Below are 21,632 nucleotides of genomic sequence, written 5' to 3' on the forward strand. Positions count from 1 at the left end.
GAAGCTTACTCTTAGGATGTAGTATTAGCTAACACCGGATATAACTAGATAAAACAAATTAATGTATCTAACAAGAAATATATCTTTTAACATTCAGCTTTACTCGTAGACTAGCCCTTTGATAATTGATATTGATCAGGAAGTGGAATCCATGGCTGAAAAGCTATACTAACTACTACTCAACAGTTAAATTCTGTAAGCTCTTAAATGTCTTGAATGCTCAAATCATATAAACCATTCTACTTCATTCCACACAGCAACTGTTCTTACACGAGATGAAGACAATACCATGACACAATTAATAGGCACTGGCACAACATATGGCTTTAGGAAATTTGGGTTTTAAACAACACTGGCCATCTTCTTACAACTTTAGATTCACAAAGATTAAAAATAATACCCAGTTGCAAATCATATAAAAATATCCTGCATCAGTACGGTAATAATAAATGAAAAGAAATAGTTTCGGCAGCTCATTAAAATTTTTGTATAACGACTGAATTCGCCAGTCCTGCTTGCTCAATTGTTTGGGTTGGGTCACTCAGCATTTTAGGAGGGAATCCGACTGTTTGTAGTTGATAGGCCCTGGTGTCACTAGGTCTTGAAGCATCAATGTAGGAGCGGACGTCACCAACAGTCTGGCCTAAATTGAAGTGTGCAACCATGCGAGTTCCATCTGCTAATCTAATTTGAAGCGAGGTTGAAGGCAATGATTCATCCAGAACACTTGTAGAAGCTGCAGGGGCTGTGCTTGTGGGAGCAGAAGCAGATGGCTCAGAAGTTGCTGGAGTTGAGCTGCTTCCAAGTGTTCTTCCAACACCCTGAAACGAAACTTGGCGCTTTGCCGGTTCCTGCAAGTGCATTGCACACGTTTAGTGACATTAGTGTAATGAAGTCCATACCAGCGGAGGGATTCTGTAACGGCATTATAAACTGTTAATCAGGGGACCAAAAGTGACGCACATCTACGGATAAGGGGGAGATACAGAAGAATAGCCAAACAAATTCATTCCTATGTTCTTTCCCTAATCATATATATCTGAGTACACATCAAATAAGAACCAAAGGTACTATGGCATGTATTAAGAACCGAAGGTACTATGGTCAATGCCTTATATGTGCGACTCGTTAGCTTGGTCCCCTTTTCACATTCATAATCAGCGGAGATGGAAAATGAAAAAAAAAGACAGAACATGCAATACTCACAGGACAGTTCTCATCCCTCCTTATGAGGTTGCAGTGCACCTGGGACCTGTTATCTGCAGGAGCCAACTCTCTTGGACATTCGGACTTTGTGATACTCTGCAAATGAAGAACCAAAACGGTTAAGAACCCAAAATCATCCAAAATAGAAATTTTATCATCAAATACACCATGGAAAAGAACCAGCAAAAGATTTAGAAAAGAGTAATAATTTACATATGAAACAGACAACCAACAACACATTGGAGCTTCAGAGCATGATGCTTAAATGGAAATCTAGCTATGGCCAAATCCAGGCAATTATCCCAAATGGGGAGTCAAGATTAGAAAAGCCATCTACAGATGTCATGCCCCTAATCAGCTAATAGGAGGATAATAGAAATTACAACAACAACAAACACAACATACCCAGTGTATTCCCACGTTAGTATTCCCACAACGTGGGGTCTGGGGAGGGTAAGTGTACACAGTTCATACCACTACCTCATAGGTGAGATAGAGAGGCAGCAGGATAAAAGAAACTGTATGATATAAAGGGACAATTAACATTAGCAGGAGGTAAATTTGCAAAGCTGAAATACAGACTGACTACTGATTATCTAGACGAATTGAGCGATCCATGGCGATTGTTCCTATTCATAAATTTTAAGTTCAGTTATCACTAAAGTTACCTCCAGAAAAGATGCATTTTCAGGATCATCCAGCCTTCTCAAAGGGCCATCATTTACAGTGAAACCATTTCTCCAAAAGATAATATTGTGCACGATGGACTCAGGCGGTTGAGGAGCTGATGTTGGTACTGTCTCCCCTGCAAGAGTTCTCCCAGCTCCAGTAAAGCTTGAACTAGGGACACCGGTTTCCAAAGGACCTTGCGTGGCACCCACTTGCCTAGCTCGGTCAAAGATGGCGTCCACATCATTATGCTTTGAAGGATCTTGAACAAGCATTCCACTACAAGCATGATAATAGCTCCAATTAGTGACACAGTTGTACATAATAGGCATGCTAACCCTATCATTCCTTTAAAGTTTTATATATCAATTCATCAATATGCAGACAATAACTAAAGGAAAGAAGATGATTCAGGATTCGACAACTAAAATGAATCAATTTTTAGAATTCGAGTAGTGACACATTCAGCAATAACACATCCGACTTGCTCAAAAGCTACCTTAGATTGAGATAAGAACAACATTCAAGGTGAATGGTGGAAATCAGCATACAACCACAAAATATAGGTATAATAAACAACAAATTGACATGCAGTTTTGGAAAGGCTTGCTTATTAATGTATAAATTATATACTTGTCATATACAACCTGAAAACGAATAAATGAACTAAGATATATATGCAAATAGCAAGTGGAAGACAAGTTTAAAGTCTGACATCATTGAGTTACAACGTTGATATAACAATTATACCTTGAAGGGCTGAAAAGAAAAATAAAGGAGCAGTAAGGAAGGTAAGAAAAGAAAAGATTATATAGTACAAGCTCGTGATTCCTAAAATCAGAGTATAAACAAACATATGATTGCAGAGGTAACATAAAACCAAGCACATGTCAGCCGGCACCAGCTTTTCTCCTTCATCCCATCCCCTTTTCCTATAATCATTTCTTTGCATCCAGCAGATCAACCACTCCTTTTAGCCAATGACGACAGCCACACCAACACCTATGTCTCAAGCTAGTTGACATCGGCTATAATAATCACGGAGCCTAAAGATCCTCAACCCCCCCACAACCCAAACATGCACACAAAATAAAAGAAACACGTCCTACCCTGACTCCATTACAGTATTTCCTATTTTCTCTATAAGAACATGACCCAGAGAGTCACTCTGAAAATATAACAAAACAACAGACTATATTTCTCTAAATCCACCAGTTCAGTAATAGCAACAAAACCTTCAGACTACCTGCGACAAACAGTATCCTCCAATGAAAACAAACTCACAAAGTCACCAGGAAAAAATGATACAAGAGACTGCCTTTACCTGAGTCTAAGATAGCAAATATTCAATCAACATAGAATACATCAGCTTTAGCAAACTCTAACACATCATTCCTCATCAAAACTTGCAATTTATGAATGCTGTCAATGTCAGTTGAAGAAATTTATGAAACAACTTGTGTCAAGGTAGGCCATTTTTCCGTAATATTTTTGACTAATATAACTGTGAAACAAATTATATGGGTAGACAGATGTGCATTGCTTTGGCTACTTTGAAATCCTTTGTTATCTTGTGATTTTTGGGTGAGAAGAGTATTCGATTAACGGTTTTAAAGTAATAGACCACACAGTATTTTTTTGATATGTCGTTTGTTTGTTTGTTATGCTTTTGTTAATCTTTTTTATGTAATTTCTGTGGATATTAATAATTATACGATGTTTTAAACGTTATTTGTTTGTTTGTTGTGTTTTTATTGATCATTAAAGGCACTTCAAAGATGAATGCATGAAAAAAAAATTGTTTTATATCTTGCCAATGATCTTGATGTCGCTCAGGATCGTTTTGATGTATTGATGTCTTATGAGTGTATTTTTGATTGTTCCTCTTACTTTTGGTCTACCAAACATCATAAAATTACATTATGCTCCCTCCGTTTCTTTGTGGTTGTCAAAATTCATTTTCAAGAGTCAAATTGACTTATATAAGAAGTCGAGCAAACGGGCAAACTTATTAGAGGTACAAACTTAGGTTAATTGTTTTCTTCTATCGAGTTATACATTATCCACGAGCAAGTGTTCGTTAGTATGAACACATTTTTGTTCTGTTTGTGTATCATATGTGCCAGAGTACTACGCTTCTAACTTTTAACGGATGGGTCGCATGTAGAAATGAAAAAGTTGCCGAATGGATAAGGAAATTTTTTTATCTTCAAAAATTGAATTAACTGTTTTACGACAACCTCTCTGTTTGCAAACATATATGATATGTGCATATTCCTTAAAAGGAGTTGTATTTAAGCTTCAGAAGAGACTTCTATAGTCCTTCATAACAACAGCATGCCCATTGTAATCCAATAAGTGGGGGGTATGGGGAAAGTAGGGTGTACGCAAACCTTACACCTACCTTTGTGGAGTAGTAAGACGGTTTCCAATAGACCCTCTGCTCAAAAGAAAAGTTTTTTAAGCATGTTTGCTAAAATTATTTCCGCATCAGAGATAAGGAGGTCACTATGTTGAGATGAGATAAATTATCATCATTAAATGTGCAAACTGTCAATAATCAGTTCGAAACCTAACATTTCTTTATATGTTATCTTTATTAATATTTTGGCTGCTTTTCTTTCAAGAAAAAAACCAACTGCAGTCAAGTTCGGCTTTTTGCATTTCTTTTTGAAACAGAAGATTGCATCTAGCTTGTCCATGAACTCTATAAGTAGAACAATAACATAATAAATGTGCTGACACTTTCAAGATTAATGGAAAGTCTTTTCTTTTCTAAAAGCTTGAGATTTCTCTCTTTGGAAGGATGTTCGTTGCTCACGACAGAAGGATTAGATTCGGTAGTTCAGTCATGGAAAGATCTTGGGAGGCTTAAAGTAGCCTCATGTAGCGATATAAAGGAGAATTAGCAACTTTGTTTTCTGGTCTCAAAGAGATGAAGTGGAGGTCAGACTATCGGTCTTTGTTGTCATCAAGTCTTAAAGGGACTGAAATTGGGCAGAAATGTGGTAGATCGTTGTGGAGGAAGTAGAGCGCGGACAAACTGATGCCAAGAAATTCATTCCTTAGTACACTCTGGGAGGTTTAGCCATGCAAAAATATCATGAAAATGCAGGTAATAACATTAAACGGCTTTGGCATGTGCACTCTATCAAAACTCTGAAGATGCTTTGGTAGATCTTTTGTTGGTTAATAGCCAATCAACCAATTCTCCTTAGGTTTAGAACACTAAATTTTTCTCAGTTTTGTACGTGGGTTAGCCTTTTTGTACCAAATAGCAAATACAGTGTTAGCTCTAGCTATGTGTTTTATATATTAAGTTTCTTCTTGAACATATAAATGATATTAGAAAAATATCATTTTGTTTTTGCCGGTGTTGGTAGATATTGGTGTACTACTAGGCTGCTTTTCTACCTATAATTATATCAAGATGAGTGTACTGATGGATATAAGATATATGCTACTTAGTTGTTTAGCTATAAATTAATTCTCTTATGATAATATTAGAACTCCATAAATGAGCACAAGTTACAGGAATCTATCCTCACAAGTAAACATGGTAGAAGTTGGCACAATAGATAAAGACCGCAAAATGAAAAAAATTACCAAAGTTAATGAGAAAAATATAATCAGAGAACTATTAGATCTCCCTTTTATCAATGAATAGGTAGAGGACTACCTAATGCCTAACCTCCTAAGGTGTTTTCGATTTTTTTGAAAAATAAGTATGACGAGTTAATATCTTTTCACTCAACTTATGACACAAAGTCACTCAATTTTGACTTTTTATCTCAAAGTGACTCAAATAAAGACTCTTCTCTCAAGAAGTCGTTCAACCAAATCAATAAGATATGTATTATTGATTTTCGATTAAGTGATTTTTGGTCCTTGTAGAACTTTGTTTCAATGAAAGTAATTAGAAGTTACATCTATGCTGTAAGATTTTGTATTAATGTGATTTTATTTTATAGCTTAATGCACATGCACAGCACGTACCTTAAACTAGTTTCTCTACACCCACCAGTTCAGTACTAGCAACCAAACCTTCACACTACCTCAAAAGACATCCCAACCTCTTTTCCCCAACAGTACCCGCTAACGAAAACAAACTCAAAAAGATAGCAAATATTCAATTCACATAGAATACATCAGCTTTAGCAAACTCTTAACAGATCATTCCTAATCAAAACTTGCAATTCAATTTAACACACAAACTGAGGCAAAGTAAATAAACATAATTTGAATACAAAAAGTAATCTAATTAAGATACGTCAATTAGAAGATTCCTATAACCAGGCTGATTAATTTATGGAAACGACGATAAATACGTAAAATCCAGAGCAAATTAATCAATTAAGGCAGAGAAACTAATAGCGAGAATTGAGCTAGGGTTTGAGTAATTGAAAGTACCTTTTTTCACCACCGGTGTAGTATTCTTGGGGACCATCGGAGTCGCTATCGGAATCGTGACGGGATGGACGATTCAGATCGGAAAGTGTACGAATCCCACCGGCACGGTTGCCGGACGTTTGCCTTGACGGTTTCTTCCCATCGCGTGACGACATTGATTATTGATTATCTCTACTCTGCTGCGGCTACTTGGTGAATGAGGGGAATATAGATTCCATTCAATGATTAAACTATAAGTATTAACTATTAATTACTAAACACCTAGTCTACCCCGTATAATTTACTTGTATTTATTTTGTCTTCTTTTGGGGTGCCAATTTCAATCACTCTTGGGACATTTTTTTTTAATAGTACTTCACAAGTAGCCCTAATTTATATTTAAAATTGCTATAACATACCTAATTTTTTTCATAACTTTCTAAATTTACTTTTTAGCTTTTTGTGCTTCTTCTTCCTGATGTTAGTGAAATATTTTTATATTTTTTTTGTGCTGATTTGATATATACTTCAATATAAAAATACAAAAAAAATTAAAAATAGGGGTAATAGAACTCGTAAAATTTTGTATCTGTTATAAATGTATTATATATAGTGAATGTCTACCTTACCATATATAGTAAATACCTAATTTATCATATATTGTGTATGTCTATTTATGAAAAAATTACAAACCTCAAAGTTAGTTTTTCCCTATAAATAAAGGGGTTTTCCTCATTGTAATTCATCTCTCAACAAAAATAAAGAAATCTCTCTCTTCTCTCTCTCTTCTTCTTGTATTTGCTTTATATTTCATATCACGTTATCAGCACGAGACTCTGTCAAACAAGATAAAATTATAAATTTAAAGGTAATTTCAAGATTAGTAATTCCTTATGTTATCTGTGTTTTGTTACTAATAATATAATTATTGTTGAATTTGAGAAAAAATAATTAATTTAAAACCATTTATGTTTTAAATTTAATCCCCAAGAACAATATTATCAAAATGGATGATAATATGTTGGGTTTAAATCCATCGATTTATGCCTAAGACGTTTTTATATGGATAGGACGTTGAGTTTGAATCTCAATGCACCATATTAATGATATTATGATGGTTAAGACAAAATAACGGGTATTTGGCGAAACATATCCATTGATATGTTTCATGAAGTGAATATGGTAGCAATATATGATGAATCTTAAAGTTGAAAACTTGCTCCATTCTTGAAGTGAATGCGGTAGCAGTGCATAATATATCTGAAAGAAGACATGTGATGATATTTTCACATACTTATAGTGATTATAATTAAAAATATGTTGGAGAAAAAAGTTCTCTACATTATATGCATGCCTTAGTTTGCTCATGAAGTATCAATATTTTAAATGAGTTTATAATAAGCTATCATAATTTGATAAGCTTAAGGCACGATTATATTTCATTTCTGGGGAATGAGAAGCTTATTACAATGCAAACGTACACTTGATTGTGATGGTACCACAACTCACCTCTGAATGAGTCAGAATAACTAAGAATAATTATTTTGAAATTTACTTATGAAGTAGTAAATCTGAAATTTATTCATCTAATAATAAATCTGAAATTTACTAAAGTAAACTTGGACTTTGCTAGAATAAAAATTCATAAATTGACATGAACGATCGACATCCCAAAGATGTACATATTGAGTATTGAACATACATTGAAGAATTCAAAAAATCTTCATGAACTTTAATGTTGCTTGTTCTCATAATAAGTTGGTTGGACCAACTTATTTTGAAATTGGATCCCTTAAAATCTGAAAAGTATAAAAGGTGAATAAGGGTCCGTTCACCTTTCATGTGATATGTTGAAAAAATGTATCAATAAGATAATCACATGTACATTTATTGTCAACCTGTAGTTTGACATTCATAAAGTTGCTTGCTCAATAAAATAGAGTTAAGAGCATAACTTTCAGATTGTGCAATCAAGACAATTCATCTTGATGAAAATGGTTTGGCATTGAATGTCTTCAATAAATAGCTAAACCATTGCTGATGAGAACAAAGCTTCATGTGTTGGTCTGAAATATGATATGTTGCGTACAATAACACTTGTATGCATTAGACCAATAAATTATGATTATTTCTTTCCTCTCAATTGGTTCAAGGTCAGGAACCAATTATTCCATGTAATAATTTTGATGTGGGTATATGATTAATGAATATACCATAATGCACAAAGATGGAGGATATATGTTAGTTTTCCTAACATAAGGGGGAGATTATAAGCAGCTATGAAATATGTTAGGAATTATCATCAGTTCCTCATTCAAAAGACAATTCAAGTCGAATGTCGAACGCATCTCATATTTAAGCTACAAGTGCTCCTATTTTGTGTTCATAAAGGACAAAGTTTACGCATGCATGAAACATAATAGACTAATCGATTCCAAATAAAATAATTCTTGAAAAATAAGGAGCAAATAATCATAATAAAAAGGCAATGTGCTCTTGAAGAGCTTACGACATAACACTTCATGAAACCTTATGAGAGGTTCAGGTACCTGAAAAATAATGAAGTGATGAGATCTCAAAATGTTATGTCATACTATGAACCGATACGAAATGATATATCATCGATGATATCTTTGATACAATATTGGCGTAATATTATAAAAGATCATGAGGATCTGAATTTTACGTTTATTTAAGCATGTTAACGTAAAAACATTTATTAAGTGACATGAAAAGGTGCATCTTAGTAAGTGAAAACTTATTTGATTTGCAATCCAAACACTTGAAGATGACACTCATGAAATGTTGAATATTGTCACTTGACAAAATTTACATGAAAACTTTTAAGGATTCGAAATGTTTGAAGCATATAAAAGTTTCTAGGAAACTTATTTATAATCATTATATTGTATAAACTTATAGCTTGAAAATTATTGAAACTTTTGGACTGTTTTCAAAAGCAATAGGATATTTGCTCAGATGAGAAATAGTTCATTCCGACCTCAATAAAAGAATGAGGAACTCATTGGTTATGAAGTACCATATCTTAGTGTAATTGGTGCACTAATGTATCTTGCAAATACTATAAGGCATGACATAGTCTTTTTAGGTTAATTTGTTAGCAAGGCATGTCTAGTTCTGCTCCTATTAGGAGACATAAAAAATGTGATCAAATATATGAGTTTATTTTATTCTAAAGATTGTAGTCCCGATCTTGTTGGTTATGCTGATGTTGGGTACTTATTTGATCAATATAAAACTCGATCTCAAATAAGCTTTATGTTCACATGTGGGGATACTGCTATATCTTGGAGATATGCAAAGCAGTCTATCTAGCCACTTCATTGAACCATGCTGAGATAATAGTTATTCATGAAGCAAGCCGTGAATGAGTATGGTTGAGATCCATGATACATCTAATTCGAGAAAAATGTGGTGTGAAATGTGATAATGTACCCACAGTTTTATACGGAGATAATGCAACATGCATAGCACAACTTAAGGGAGGATTCATAAAAGGAGATAGAATGAAGAACACTTCATCAAATCTTTTCTACATACATGAGTTACAAAAGAATGATGATATTAACGTGCAACAGATTCGTTTAAGTGACAATGTGACTGATTTATTCACCAAGTCTCCTCCAATTGCAACTTTCAAGAAGATAGTGCACAAGATCGGGATGCAAAGGTTCAAGGATGTTTTCATTAGGGGGGAGTTAATACGCATTGTACTCTTTTTTTTCTTATGAGGTCTTGTCCCACTGGATTTTTTTTGTAATGTTTTAATGAGGCAGTTTATATGCGTATTGTTAGAAATGTGTACTCTTTTTCTTTCACTAGATTTTTTTCCCACTGAATTTTTTCTAGTAAGATTTTAACGAGACATATTATCTATCAATTAGACATTCAAGGGGGAGTGTTATAAATGTACCATATATAGTGAATGTCTACTTTACCGTAGTGAATACCTACTTTATCATATATTGTGTATGTCTATTTATGAAAAAGTTATAAACCCCAAGGTTACTTTTCCTGTATAAATAAAGGGGTTTTCCTCATTGTAATTCATCTCTGGTAATCCCTCAAGAAAAATAAAGAGCTCTCTCTCTATTCTTCTTATATTTGATTTATATTTCATAACAGTATCATGATAATTTCAAATATATTTTGAGGGTACTTGTGCATTATTTCCCTTTTTTTTTTTACTTACTCGTTTATTTCTATTTACCCATTTTTTTTTAGAAATAAAGTTACACTTTTACTTATCGTTTTTTGAATACTCATGTCGATTTTATTTTTTTTTAATGTTGTACCGCTAACTTATTTTTCATATCATTTTTCAATAATTAATAGTAATAGTAATACTCAACATCAATTGAAAAATGTGATGTGGAAAAATAGTTATGACATCGTAATTTTTTAAATGAGCTTGTCAAATACAAATATGACAAGTAAAAAAGTAAACGAAAAGACTAATTAATTTATTTTGAAGTAATGTAAACCCGTGTAAATTTTTCTCGGGAAAGATGGAAGTAGAGTCTATTACACTTGAAAGACTGAAATGTAGATGACGAATTGACCCTCCAATCTATTAGTGAATTTTTTAAAATAACTTTGAGATGAAGAAAATATTAGTACTGATTTATGGTGTGTGTTTGTATAAAGAAAGTATTTTCTCTTTTTTTTCATAAATAATATGTTCATTTTCAAGAAAATATTAACATTGTCCGCTTAGCTTATATATCTTGCCGTCGGCAGGAAAAGGTGTCTTTGGTAGATAATATAATTAATTATGTTAATTGCATCTTATCTTTTGATTTAGACTTTGGTGGAATTGAAAGGGAAAGGACACCCACCAAGGTAACAACGGTCAGGAAGTTACTAGATTTGAATTATATGAATATGCACAATAAATACGACTTTTAACCTTTTATCTATTTCCCATGTAGTACGTGAAAATGAAACAACTAAAATAACTTTAACTGTAGATGATCCTTTTCTCATTTGATTGTTGAGCCATTTTATTTCTAGTGAAGCTCATCCTTTTACTTCTATTGAGGTTTGACAAGGAGTAGTAGCCCATGAGCATCTAAAATCAACTCTTTCGGCCCAGAGCATGTAGTTGGACTTGGCCCACACCAAACACAAGGCTCCTTTCCACTTCTTTTCCTTATTTTGTGCTCGTTTTTAGCTTTAATTTAGAGGAAAGGACACTCAATAACACTTTTTAAAACAAATAGCCCAAATTTGATATCTTTTCAAAAAGTGGTCAGTCGGATATACTTTTTTCACTCTATAGTCATTTTCTAATTTGGGTCATTTTGGCCCACGTAGTTCAGATACAGTCCATACACAATATTGATACAATTTCCAACTTGGCTCATTCAACCTTTTTAAAAATACTTTAGTTTTTTTTTTGCTATAAATTTTTTAACTGAAAAAATATTCTATTTTTTTTATTGTTTAGAAATAATAATCAGATATAATTATTATATAGAATATGTATCTATATAAGATATATGTATGAAATATATATATCTATAAAATATATATATATAAAGTGTATAAAAATTCTACAATTATTGTATAAATTGTGTATCAAAACTATATAATGTTCGTATAGAATATTTATATGTATAGAAACTGTATAGAAGGTGTGTAGAAACTGTATAGAACAAGCCAGCAAATTGAAATGGCTAGAAAGTGAAATTTAAATTCCATGGCCATCCATTTTCGTGGAAATAGTTTAATTTGAAGTGTCGTTTCTGTCATTTTTCCTCTAATTTATACCACCTCACAACAAACAATTTTTTCACGAGACATAAGTCTACATTTTCGTATCACAATATTCTACAAGTTATGCTTCGAACTTATTTCAATTTCTAAAGAACTTATGTCTCACTAGGCATGAGTTCGATTGCTTAAGATTAATAGTTACGAATCAATCAGAAAAACTAGCTCCATTTAAAGGGCAAAACATGCAATTTGATGCACTTTCAGCTCTCAGAATGTTTGTTATATGTTGGTGGGGACAAAATCAATAGTGTTACCACTTGTATTAGAACCTCAATTCGCATGTCTCTTATGGTAGTATAATCTCGTTACATTACGCATTCCGTAAGTACGTGAAATACAAATCTCATCCTTCGATGAGGACAATGAAAATTTGCTTGATATCAGTTGGAGATAAAATGTAATTCCAAATGAAATAAACAAGAGTAAATGAAGTGAGGGTTTTGGTTAGGGCCCAATAAGGAACAGATGGATGCAGATATTTCATCTGCCATGATACAACTAGTTTATTGATGATTTTGATTGAATGAAATGGTATAATAAGGACCAGAACAAGCCAAAAAAAAAAAAAAAAAAAAGAAGAAGAAGTGAAAGTTTATAAAATTCAAGAATGTACGAACAAAAGCACCTGTAAAAGTAATTTCCTTGAAGGCCCTATGGATGTAACGTAACGAAAGAGGGAATGAGAGTAATGTCCAACGCCTCATGGGGCCCGGCATTGTGTAACGCCCACTGATGTCACTCTTTCTTCTGGGAATAGTTCAAAACCTTATCACGTTGTCTGATTTTGTGCCTTAAATTCTCAACCCATACTCCGTTGCACTGTCACGTGTTCACAATGATGATAACTACTTCTTTATTCCTAATATAACCTTTAATTAGGTCCGCGCCTATTTAGGTTCGAGTTTGAAAATGAAAGTGACCCGGATTGGGCTGCCTCTTGCTTATAGTGAGACTTACTCAAGTTGTTTTGGCTTCAAGAAATGAACACACAATATGTTGGGAGTACAACAAGAAATCACACGATATCCCAATCAGGATGAAGATTTCATGTAACATAGCACAGCTTAGCAAATATCAACACCGTTGAACTGTCAAAAACTTGACAATATACTAGAGTTCATAACAAGTAATTACTGAGTAGGCAAAATAATACAATCACTTTCAATAGCAAGAGTGTACGAATACTGAACAGTAGTAATTAGTTGAGCAGACAGAGGCCCAAATATTACACAAACGCAGAGTTGCAAACGTCAAAAGTTAGGACTTTACATTACCCAAAAAGTTTCTGAGAAAAAAAGAAAAAGTTACATACGAGAATATAGATGACGATAGATAGATGGATACACTAACATATTCAAAAAGTGTGTAATTAATTTGAATTTACCAGTATTAAATTAATAGACTTTCTTTGTAAATAGGCTCTTAATATTAAATATATTACTGCCACGTACCCCATCACCGGTCACCGTGCTGGTACCACTCTGATCACCACCGACTCCGGCGGCGGCGATGTTAATAGCACTATTTTCATCACTTCTGCAACCTAACTGATTCCTGTAACCAATGCACGTAGGGACATTCAGGTTCAAAACTCTGGCTTTAGGTCCACCCCCGGCAACCGATGACGTCACTTTCCGGCGACCTTCAACGCCGTCTTTTTTAACTACCTTTTTGATGTTGCTTTGTGATTTTTCAGTAGTTTTCACTGGGTTATCGGAGCTCCGACTACTAGATCCTGGGGCAATGTTTCGTCTTACCTGCCAAACTGGGCTGCTTCGGCCTAAATGAACCCCACCACGGCTGGGACTACTGGGCCATTTACGTGACTTGGATTCACCGGCGGAGTTGCTCCGGGAACACGGAGCACTACTCACCTTTCGGGTCGTTAATCCGGATCCACCTGCAACCCGAGGTCTACTTGCTCCGTTTCCGGCGGATCTACTCCTCGAAAAAGGCCAAATATTAATATTCAGCTCAGCTCCAGTCACCCCATTACTTCCCCCAACAAGCTTTTTCTCTTTCCTCTTCTCCTTCTTCTTCTCTCTACAATTCTCCTCATTACTCACCCCTGAATCTTTCTTCTCCGTTTTCTTGAAAATATCCTTCCAACGCTTCGACGACGTGAAAGAACCTCCACCGGCAGCCGAGTTGACTATCGCAGCAGAAGGTTCAACCCCAGATTCAGTTTCGGGACGACCCGACCCGGATGGTTCAGGCTCCGTTTTATTAAAAAATGGAGCATTTGACCCATTTGGTTCAGATGGGTCATCAGTAGTAGGGCATTGAAGAAGGTCTAAAGGGAGAAGAACACCATGGGAGAAGAGCTCATCGGCAGAGAGCTGATTAGGCTGAGGAAAAGAGGGGTTTCGGACCATCCAAAACTCGAATTCGGGTGAATGGATAGAATCGGAGCTTCTCCTTCTTCCACTGTTGCATGGTGTAAGTCTTTCAGGCTCTTCCATATTGACTCAGAAAACCAAAAAAAATACTACTACTCTTTTTCTTCTTTCTGTTGCTACTGGCAATAAAGAAATGAGAAGATGAGTAATACTTAATAAAGAAGGGAGATATGAAATTTGTAAATAAGGAGGTTGGTTGAGTATTTGCATGTGGGGGGTGGGGGTGAGTGGTAGGGGGTACGAGGGTGATGGGGTAGAGGTTGGATGAACAGAAGAAGTTAATAAAGAGGTAGAAACCTTATCACTTTACCTTGGAGAAATGACAAATTTTTACATAGGTATATGAGACTCTTGACAGAGATTGTTCTTTCTTATACATGTGGTATATATATAATCACGAATGAATAAATAAATTGCTGGGTATTTATTGTTATTTTAAAATAAGTGAATTATTAATTTTTTTTTTTTAAATTATTCTTATAATTTGACAATCAATTAATTTTTAAAAGGATATTAAAGATCAACTTTTATTTTTTGAGGGGGTAAAAATAAAAAATTATATTAAATTTATGTTTTCATTATTTTTTTCTTAATCTGTGTATCAAAATTTAATAATATATTTATTATGAAATATACTGTAATAATTGACTATGTATTTTTATAGATAAATGAATATCGTGATTCATGTCATATACGTACAAGAGTATTCATAAAATTATTCTCCTCTTGATTACGGGGTTATTATTATATCACCAAAAGATATTTAGTCATAATCATCCTCAGAAAATAGGAAAGTTCTCATAACTATGACTATAACATATATATGGTTACAAAGTACGTACTAATGAATACACCATTGATAATGGGATATTTATTAAAGTATATCCATTTCAATTTTTTAACCTTATTTTTTTCATTTCAAATCGAGTGCTGGCTTTTTTTCTTTTCTTTTTTTTGTGCTTACTCTTTCATTTTAAATTTCTACATGACTTCAAAATTTTAAATTTAAATTTAAAAGATCTAAAAATTTGCTTTATTTTCTGAAATTTTCTGTCAAATTAAAATCACAAAATTAAATTAAAACGGGAGAATATAACTTAGTTCTCTGTATATATATATGCTATAGCATTTTATGATAGGAAAATCTTAGCACGATGAGTGTACATATAATTAATTTAGCCCCAAGGGTTTTCCAATTTTCACTACTAAGTTCAAACACACCCCATAGTTTGGTCAAAGTGTTGGATGTAAGACTCCTAGAGAAAACGAAATGGTTGGTTAAGAGAAAATGAAAGTTTGACATAGTACAAAGTCAATTTTATGTTTAGGGCACGATGGCCTAGGAGATTGTCCCATTAGTATGGTCAACATAATATAATGAGTTTAAGGCATGCTAGTACAACATTATTTACATATTAGTACATGATTTAGGACCTATTGAATAAACATCGGCGAAGAGGAAGAAAAGGAGAGTAGAGTAACTTCTAAGTCCTACTGAATCATATAATAAGCATTTTGAGATTAAATTTTATATATATATATATTTTATGATAGTATTTCTTCCAAATTTATATAGCAGAATTTCATTACAACAGATTAAAATATTTAAACATATAATGATGCTATAAAAAGGTTTAACCATACATTATTCCTAGCCAAAAATCTATATCTAAGGACAAATTTTTTTGAAAAAAAAATAAGAAAAGAATGCATGGAAATAAAAATACAACACATATAGTACTAATATTCAAATGCCATTCACATGTTGCCAACAAAAATAAAGGTCCTCCCTTTTTGGCTGCTCTAGTAGTAAGTTCAACCCAAAACAATGAATATTTGTGTACTACTACTACCTGTGAATTTTAAGGTAAAAACTTTAATGCAAATTATTAAGATTTTAAAACATATTTTTTTCCCTCATAATTGATAAAATATGTAATCAAATATATGCATATGGTAGACTAGGTGCTAATAATTCCATATGAAATCAGGGAAAGTAGAATTACGTAGGCAATATTCACAAATCTAATCAAATCAACTTAATTGCTACCACTAAAATAGACTGGGAAATGAAAAACATAAAATTAACCTCGACTTATTTAAGTTGCATCATAGTGCTGAATACTTTGCATTTATAATAGCTGCCTGTCAACAAATTATAATTATAGGATGTGACACTATTTGAAAAATTAAATAATCTAACATTCAACTTGCATTTTTTGACACTTTGAAGTCTGAGAAGTTGTTATTATATTGTTTTTAAAAAAAAATAAAAAATTATGTCTCAATAAATCAAAAACTTATGACTTAATACATCACGAATTATCTACTTTTTGGATTTCTTGCTAGAATTTGAATTCGTGACATCATGGTTTCAACCCACTTCATTGACCCCAGTTCTCGGGTGCAAGAGTTGACATATTTTAAGTATTTTATAACTTATCAAGAATGATTGAGAACACTCACACAAATTTTTTAAAATTTTTGAAGTGAACGCATCCAACAAATACACTTTATCATATATATATATGTTCAAGTTCTCAATTAGAATGTGTCATAATTTACATATTTAAATAAAATTCATTTCTAAATTTGAAGGATCCTCAACGTATGCATATTCAGAGAATTACAAATTGAATGATGAGTGGGGCGAATATATATTCCAAACAAGAGCAAAGAAATTCAAGTAGCAGTAATGTGTATGATTCTTCATTATTATTATGTTGAAGAAATTAGCAAATTAAAGGAGATGAATGAACCAAAATCCATAGTCATAATAAAGTGGTAGTGTTTTGGCAGATTAAAGCTGTAAGGCTTGATTTGTTATTTGTGAATAGATAGATGTCATGTCATTGTTTCACAAAAGGGAATCATATATATCATCATGCTTTTAACTCTTAGTTACTCTTCAACTTTCACTTTCAGTATCACCTTTCAGTTATTCTCCTTTAACCTCTCACATAATTTTGATGTGTTGATGATGCAAAAAATAAAATTAGTATTATATATCAAATGTTCCAAAATAAATTCACATAATTATTATTTGAGGTTAAAAAAAATAAAAATTTGAGGAGAGGATATGGATCAATATATATATAGTGAAAATATTTGTATTTAATGTCGACAGATAAAAAAGTTCCTTTTTATAATTACAAAATTAAGAAGAAAAATTGTTAATCAGATGGAAAATATGATAGCGTTGACAATCCAGCTTCATTATTGTGCTTTTTTAAAGTGTACAATAATTTCCTTCCCATCTCACATGTTCATTGCATTGCGACTTTGGAAATGGCAGACCTTTTCTTTTAGCATTCGATATTTTGATTTAATTATATTGGATTCTAATCAAGAAGGGAAATTTTCATATTCAATATAAAATATTTTCTAATAAAAATGATTCACATTCATAAAAATTTAAATAAATCTCTAGTTAAAGATGAAAAAATAATTATTATTTTTTCTCTCTTACACGCGTGAACAAACGAAAACCGAAAAAGAAATAAAGAGTAGTAGAAGCAGCAGCAACATATATCTAATGAGAATTAATTTTGCATATATTCTTAGTGTCATAATATTCTTTGTACATTTTATTCTCATATGAACTTCAAATATGTTTGTTGTTTTCCTCTTCTAGTGAAAAAGATGTAAAAAATAAAAAATTAACTTCATCTTTACCTCTTACTCTCTTCATTTAATAAAATATACTAATAATCTTTAATAGTTTACAAAATACGACCTCTAAAATAATAAAATTGGAGGAATAACATGGAGTAAGATTCTGTTTAAAGCAATTAATAAAATTATTATTTACCACCAAATCCCTCAAGAATATGGGCCTTACGTTCTCCCAAAGAAATTGTTGTTCATTTCTTCTTATTTACTGCCCATTGCTCTATGCAATAATGTTTATACAATTAAATCATTTAAAAAAATAATTATAAATAATTTTTTATGATAAAAATTACTAATTAATAACTTAGTGAAAATAATAAATAATTTGCTACTATAGATTAAAGTATACTGATGACAAAAACAGAATTTTTATACCATCGCGATATGCAATTTAGATTCCTTTAAAGGTTAATATAATATCTTTTTTGATCTTTTAGTTTGTTGATAGATTTTAATTTTAGTCCTTATAATAACTTTGATCACTAGTTAATTCAATCATGCACTTTGATCTATTTGCTTGTGAATATTCACAACATTACCATCGATTACCAATCATTTCATCATATAATTATTCATATATTATATTAAAATCATATTTTTAATATTTAGTGCCAACAACAACAATTTTCCGAAATAATCTAAATATAGTATATTTTCTACATAATAAAAGAACCCGAAACAGGCATTCAATTAGTGGAAGGTTACTACACGTACTTTGTCAAGTAGTACAAGAAATAATAACAATATTTATGAATAATTGAGATCTCAAAAGTTTTCTCATCTCTTCTAGTAATTTGTAAGAAATAATAAAATGGGGAGAATGAGATTAAGTGCACAAGATGCTAAATAAAAATGTCCAAAATATGACAGCTCCATTGGCCATGAAATATGAGTAGTATCTAAATCTTCTAAGTGTGAGTAGGGACCAATTAATCTAAATAGCGATATGTTTGGTTAATGGTATTTGTTTTTGTGGGCAAAAATAATTGGACTCACATGTACAAATTAAGGCCAAAAATATAGCATCATTTATAATAATCAATTAAAATTCCATTTATTGCTTTTGGGGCCCTATCCCACAAACAGTTCCTTGTGTGATAGCAATTGCCACGTGCCACCATTATTGTCTCTTCTTTTGTTTCTTCATATTCATGAAAAATTTGTTCCTTTACTTTATACCTCTAACCCATCCTCATGGTAATTATTTTTCCTCAAGTTTTTTGTTTAAAAAAATATATTATATTTTTCTTTGCCAATAACTTAGCTTGTGGATGGATATGAATAGGTCGATGGAGTTGAGTAGGCACGCATGCAGGTTGTATCCGTTAGCTTTGAGCTGTTGAGTGACGATTGTTCCATCTCTTAAGAAAGAATGCAAGAATTTATTTATAACAAAAGGGGTACTCTCTTTTTTGATATGCACTATATTATTTAGTCCTATTCTTTAAGGAGTGATCCTGAACTAAGGGCGATATCCGTCGAAAGAAAGGAAACCTTTCGTATTCAAATACATACGCAGATGGAATGATTATCCAACACACTGAATAAGGTTCCATATATATTCATGAGAAGCTAGATATTTGAACCACATTTAGAACCAAGAAAATCTACCTTACTAATACTCCATAAGAATTGGTTAAGGACCTCCGACGCCTATAAATAGAGACTTCTTACCTACCTTTTATTGAGTAAGATTGCATACGATAAACTCTTACGATTAAACTTTTTTCTAACCATGCGGATAATGGAATCTTAGTGCACTGAGTGCGTTTTTACCTCCCTTCTATTATCAAAAATCAAAATAAAACTATTACCACAAGTGACTTAAACATCCTATCTTGGCATATTAAATCTGACTCCCAGATAGGAAAATGACCTTCTGGACCCCTGTACTATGCCGGTTTTGTAAGTTGGACACTTCTACTTACATGTTTGTCATTTGGACCCCTGAACCCACTAAAAAACAACATTTTAAATCATTTTTTGGTGAGTGTAACACACTCTCCCCCACGTCAGCCGTCACGTTTGTCACGCCTGACACTTCTGCCACGTCATCTACCACGTCATTTAAAAAAAATAAAAAAATATTACATTAAATTTCAAATCATTTTTAAAATGCTACATAACAAATTAAATATTAAAATTAATTTAATTAAATAAGAAAAAATTATAAATTGTAGAAATATTTGAATAATCATGTTTTTATTTTTGCTCACAAATTAAACATCAAATCCATTCCAAATAATTAAAATTCTTCTCCAACTAATTTAAATTTTTAATTATAAATTTTTATATACAAACATGATAAATTTTTTATTTTTAAATTTGAATATTTTTAATAAATTCACAAAAAGTTTAATTTTTTTCAAGCGAAATTCACTAATTTTTTTCAATATTCACTATCACTCATTTCAATTTAAATTTAGATTTGGCAAAATGACCTTCTGGACCCCTGTACTATGTCAGTTTTGTAAGTTAGACACTTCTACTTACGTGTTTGTCATCTGGACCCTTGAACCTATCAAAAAACAATATTTTGCACCCTTTGACCATGCCACTCGCCTGATGGTGCGAGTGGGGGTCAATTTTTGGTCAATTTTACATAAAAATAATTTAAAAAAATTAAAAAAGTATTAAAATTTAAAAAATAAAATAAAAAAGGATCCTTTTTTTTCCTCCATCTTTTTTAATTTAAAAATATTTTTAAAAATTTTAGAAAAATAAAAATATATTTTCCCCTCCTCACCCCAGCCCGTCCCCAACCCCACAACCCACCCAGCCCCGTCCCCCCCACCCCCCACCCCCAGCCTCCCCACTCCACCCCAACACCTGTCCAGCCCTTCCCCACCCCCACCCCCACCCCCACCCCCACCCCATACCCTACCCAGCCCCTTCCCACCCCACCCCCAGCCCCGTCCCCACCCCCTCACACCTCACCAGCCCCGTCCAAACGTTCCTCACCCCACCCACAGCCCCCATACCCCTCCCAGCCCCGTCCCCACCCCAACACTCTTCCAGCCCCCCTCCCCCCCACACGTTCACTTTTTATTTTTTATTTTAATTTTCCTTCTCAATTCAATTCTTTTCATTTTTTAATTAAAATTTAAATTTGAAATCCTTTTATTTTTTGGGGGATTAAAATTACAGTCCGCACCTTTGGTTTTGTCAACACTGAGAAGCGAAGAGCTCAAGGTCGCAAGGCAGTAAGTGAGTGATAGTAAATATTGAGAAAAATTAGTGAATTTCGCTTGAAAAAAATAATTTTTTTGTGAATTTGTTAAAATATTCAAATTTAAAAATAAAAAATTTATTATGTTTGTATATATGAATTTGTAGTTAAAAATTTAAATTAGTTGGAGAAGAATTTTAATTATTTGGAATGGATTTGTTGTTTAATTTGTGAGAAAAAATAAAAACATGATTATTCAAAATTTTCTACAATTTATCAATTTTTCTTATTTAATTAAATTAATTTTAATATTTAATTTTTTATGTAGC

The 21,632-nt window shown here is 32.6% G+C and overlaps 2 protein-coding genes across 2 annotated transcripts; both read right to left on the reverse strand.

Annotated features, from left to right (window-relative positions):
• Positions 1–225: 225 nt before the first annotated feature.
• LOC107859628 (plant UBX domain-containing protein 4) lies at positions 226–6,634 on the reverse strand. The gene is made up of 4 exons (XM_016704684.2): positions 6,286–6,634; positions 1,875–2,154; positions 1,207–1,302; positions 226–851 (listed from the first exon to the last, which is right to left on the reverse strand). Exons 1-4 carry the CDS (start codon positions 6,438–6,440, stop codon positions 477–479), a joined length of 906 nt encoding a protein of 301 aa, XP_016560170.1. The 5' UTR covers positions 6,441–6,634; the 3' UTR covers positions 226–476.
• A 6,603-nt stretch (positions 6,635–13,237) lies between these two features.
• LOC107859630 lies at positions 13,238–14,770 on the reverse strand. The gene has a single exon (XM_016704688.2). It carries the CDS (start codon positions 14,523–14,525, stop codon positions 13,458–13,460), a length of 1,068 nt encoding a protein of 355 aa, XP_016560174.2. The 5' UTR covers positions 14,526–14,770; the 3' UTR covers positions 13,238–13,457.
• Between the last annotated feature and the right edge of the window lie 6,862 nt (positions 14,771–21,632).

The sequence above is a fragment of the Capsicum annuum genome, chromosome 2, assembly GCF_002878395.1.
Source record: "Capsicum annuum cultivar UCD-10X-F1 chromosome 2, UCD10Xv1.1, whole genome shotgun sequence".
NCBI classification, from domain to species: domain Eukaryota; kingdom Viridiplantae; phylum Streptophyta; class Magnoliopsida; order Solanales; family Solanaceae; genus Capsicum; species Capsicum annuum.

Coding starts and splice junctions, on each gene's coding strand:
- LOC107859628 (XM_016704684.2), bottom strand. CDS start 6,440: ATGTCGTCACGCGATGGGAAGAAACCGTCAAGGCAAACGTCCGGCAAC. Junction 2,155..6,285: donor TACACCGGTGGTGAAAAAAG/GTACTTTCAATT, acceptor TCATGCTTGTAG/TGGAATGCTTGTTCAAGATC. Junction 852..1,206: donor GGAGGGATGAGAACTGTCCT/GTGAGTATTGCA, acceptor ATGCACTTGCAG/GAACCGGCAAAGCGCCAAGT.
- LOC107859630 (XM_016704688.2), bottom strand. CDS start 14,525: ATGGAAGAGCCTGAAAGACTTACACCATGCAACAGTGGAAGAAGGAGA.